The sequence below is a fragment of the Myotis brandtii genome, unplaced genomic scaffold, assembly GCF_000412655.1.
Source record: "Myotis brandtii unplaced genomic scaffold, ASM41265v1 scaffold6026, whole genome shotgun sequence".
Classification (NCBI taxonomy): Eukaryota; Metazoa; Chordata; class Mammalia; order Chiroptera; family Vespertilionidae; genus Myotis; species Myotis brandtii.
In genome coordinates this window covers 25,946-27,019 of record NW_005370280.1, presented here as the reverse complement: position 1 = coordinate 27,019, position 1,074 = coordinate 25,946, and the positions used below count along the sequence as shown (strand labels likewise).

Sequence of the window (1,074 nt, the reverse complement as noted above, 5' to 3'; positions counted from 1 at the left end):
CCCAGAGCCACTGCAGGGTCAGTGGGAACCGCTGCTCAGTTACTTCAGGCTTGGTCTCCCCTCTAATTGTCCCTGAGAGACTGCACCCCTCGGTGTCCCTGAGAGAAGGGCGGGCGTCACTGGATCTTAAAAGCCAGGTGGACTCAGTCTCCTGGCCCACAGGAGGGGGGTCTGACACTGACCCTGTGTCCTGTCTCCTTGTTGAGCCCCAGCCCCAGGGGAGAGGAGGGAGGCCCCAGGCCCCTGGTACCTGCGCGCTGCAGCACCTCCTTCCCCATGGCCAGGACTCTGTGGAGCAACTCCAGGCAGTCGTCCTGCAGGTAGAGTCTCCTTTCCTCAGTCTCACCAGCCTCCTCCCACTTGCGCGGGTGATCTGAGCAGCGATGTTGGCCGCGGTCCAGGAGCGCAGGTCCTCGTTCAGGGCGATGTAGTCTGTTCCGTCGTAAGCGTACTGGTGGTACCCGCGGAGGAGGCGGCCGTCCGGTCCCATGTCACAGCCCCGCATCCCCTGGAGTGTGTGAGACCCTGACCCGCCCCGAGGTCAGTGTCGCCCACTGAGCTGCGCCCCCTCCCCGCCCGCGGGGATTAAACAGAAACTGAAAGTGAACCCGGGTCCAGGTCCCCGAGGGCTCCTCCCGGGTGTGTGTGTGGGGGGAGGGTTGGGGTGAAGCTCGCACCCGGACACTCGGGGCGACTCCGGCCCTTCCGAGGGGATGGGGGTGGTGACCGGCCCCGGGCCCCGTGGCTCACCGTCCAGGCTCTGGTTGTAGTAGTCGCGCAGGTTTTGCAGGTTCAGTCGGAAAGTCTGTGCGGAGTCCCTGGCGTTCCTGGTGCTCTGGTCCCAATAGCCCGGCTCCTCCTCTTCCATCCACGGCGCCCGCGGCTCCGCTCTCGGACCCTCCGAGTCGCTGTCGAACCGCTCGAACTGCGTGTCATCCATGTAGCCCACGATGACGAAGCGGGGCCTTCGGTGGCCCGGCCGGGAAGCGGCGGTGTAGAAATATCTCAGGGAGTGGGGGTCTGGAGGCCGGAAAAGGGGGGACAGAACGGAGAAGAGAGGGGTCGGACGGTGGG

At 65.5% G+C, this 1,074-nt stretch overlaps 1 protein-coding gene across 1 annotated transcript in view; it reads right to left on the bottom strand.

The window, feature by feature from the left end:
- Nucleotides 1-1,074, bottom strand: part of LOC102250885 (HLA class I histocompatibility antigen, B-82 alpha chain-like) — a 3,276-nt gene that overhangs the window by 1,948 nt on the left and 254 nt on the right. The window contains 3 exon segments of the mRNA XM_014550535.1: nt 251-367; nt 370-525; nt 751-1,020. Coding sequence (XP_014406021.1) covers nt 251-367; nt 370-525; nt 751-1,020 — 543 coding nt within the window.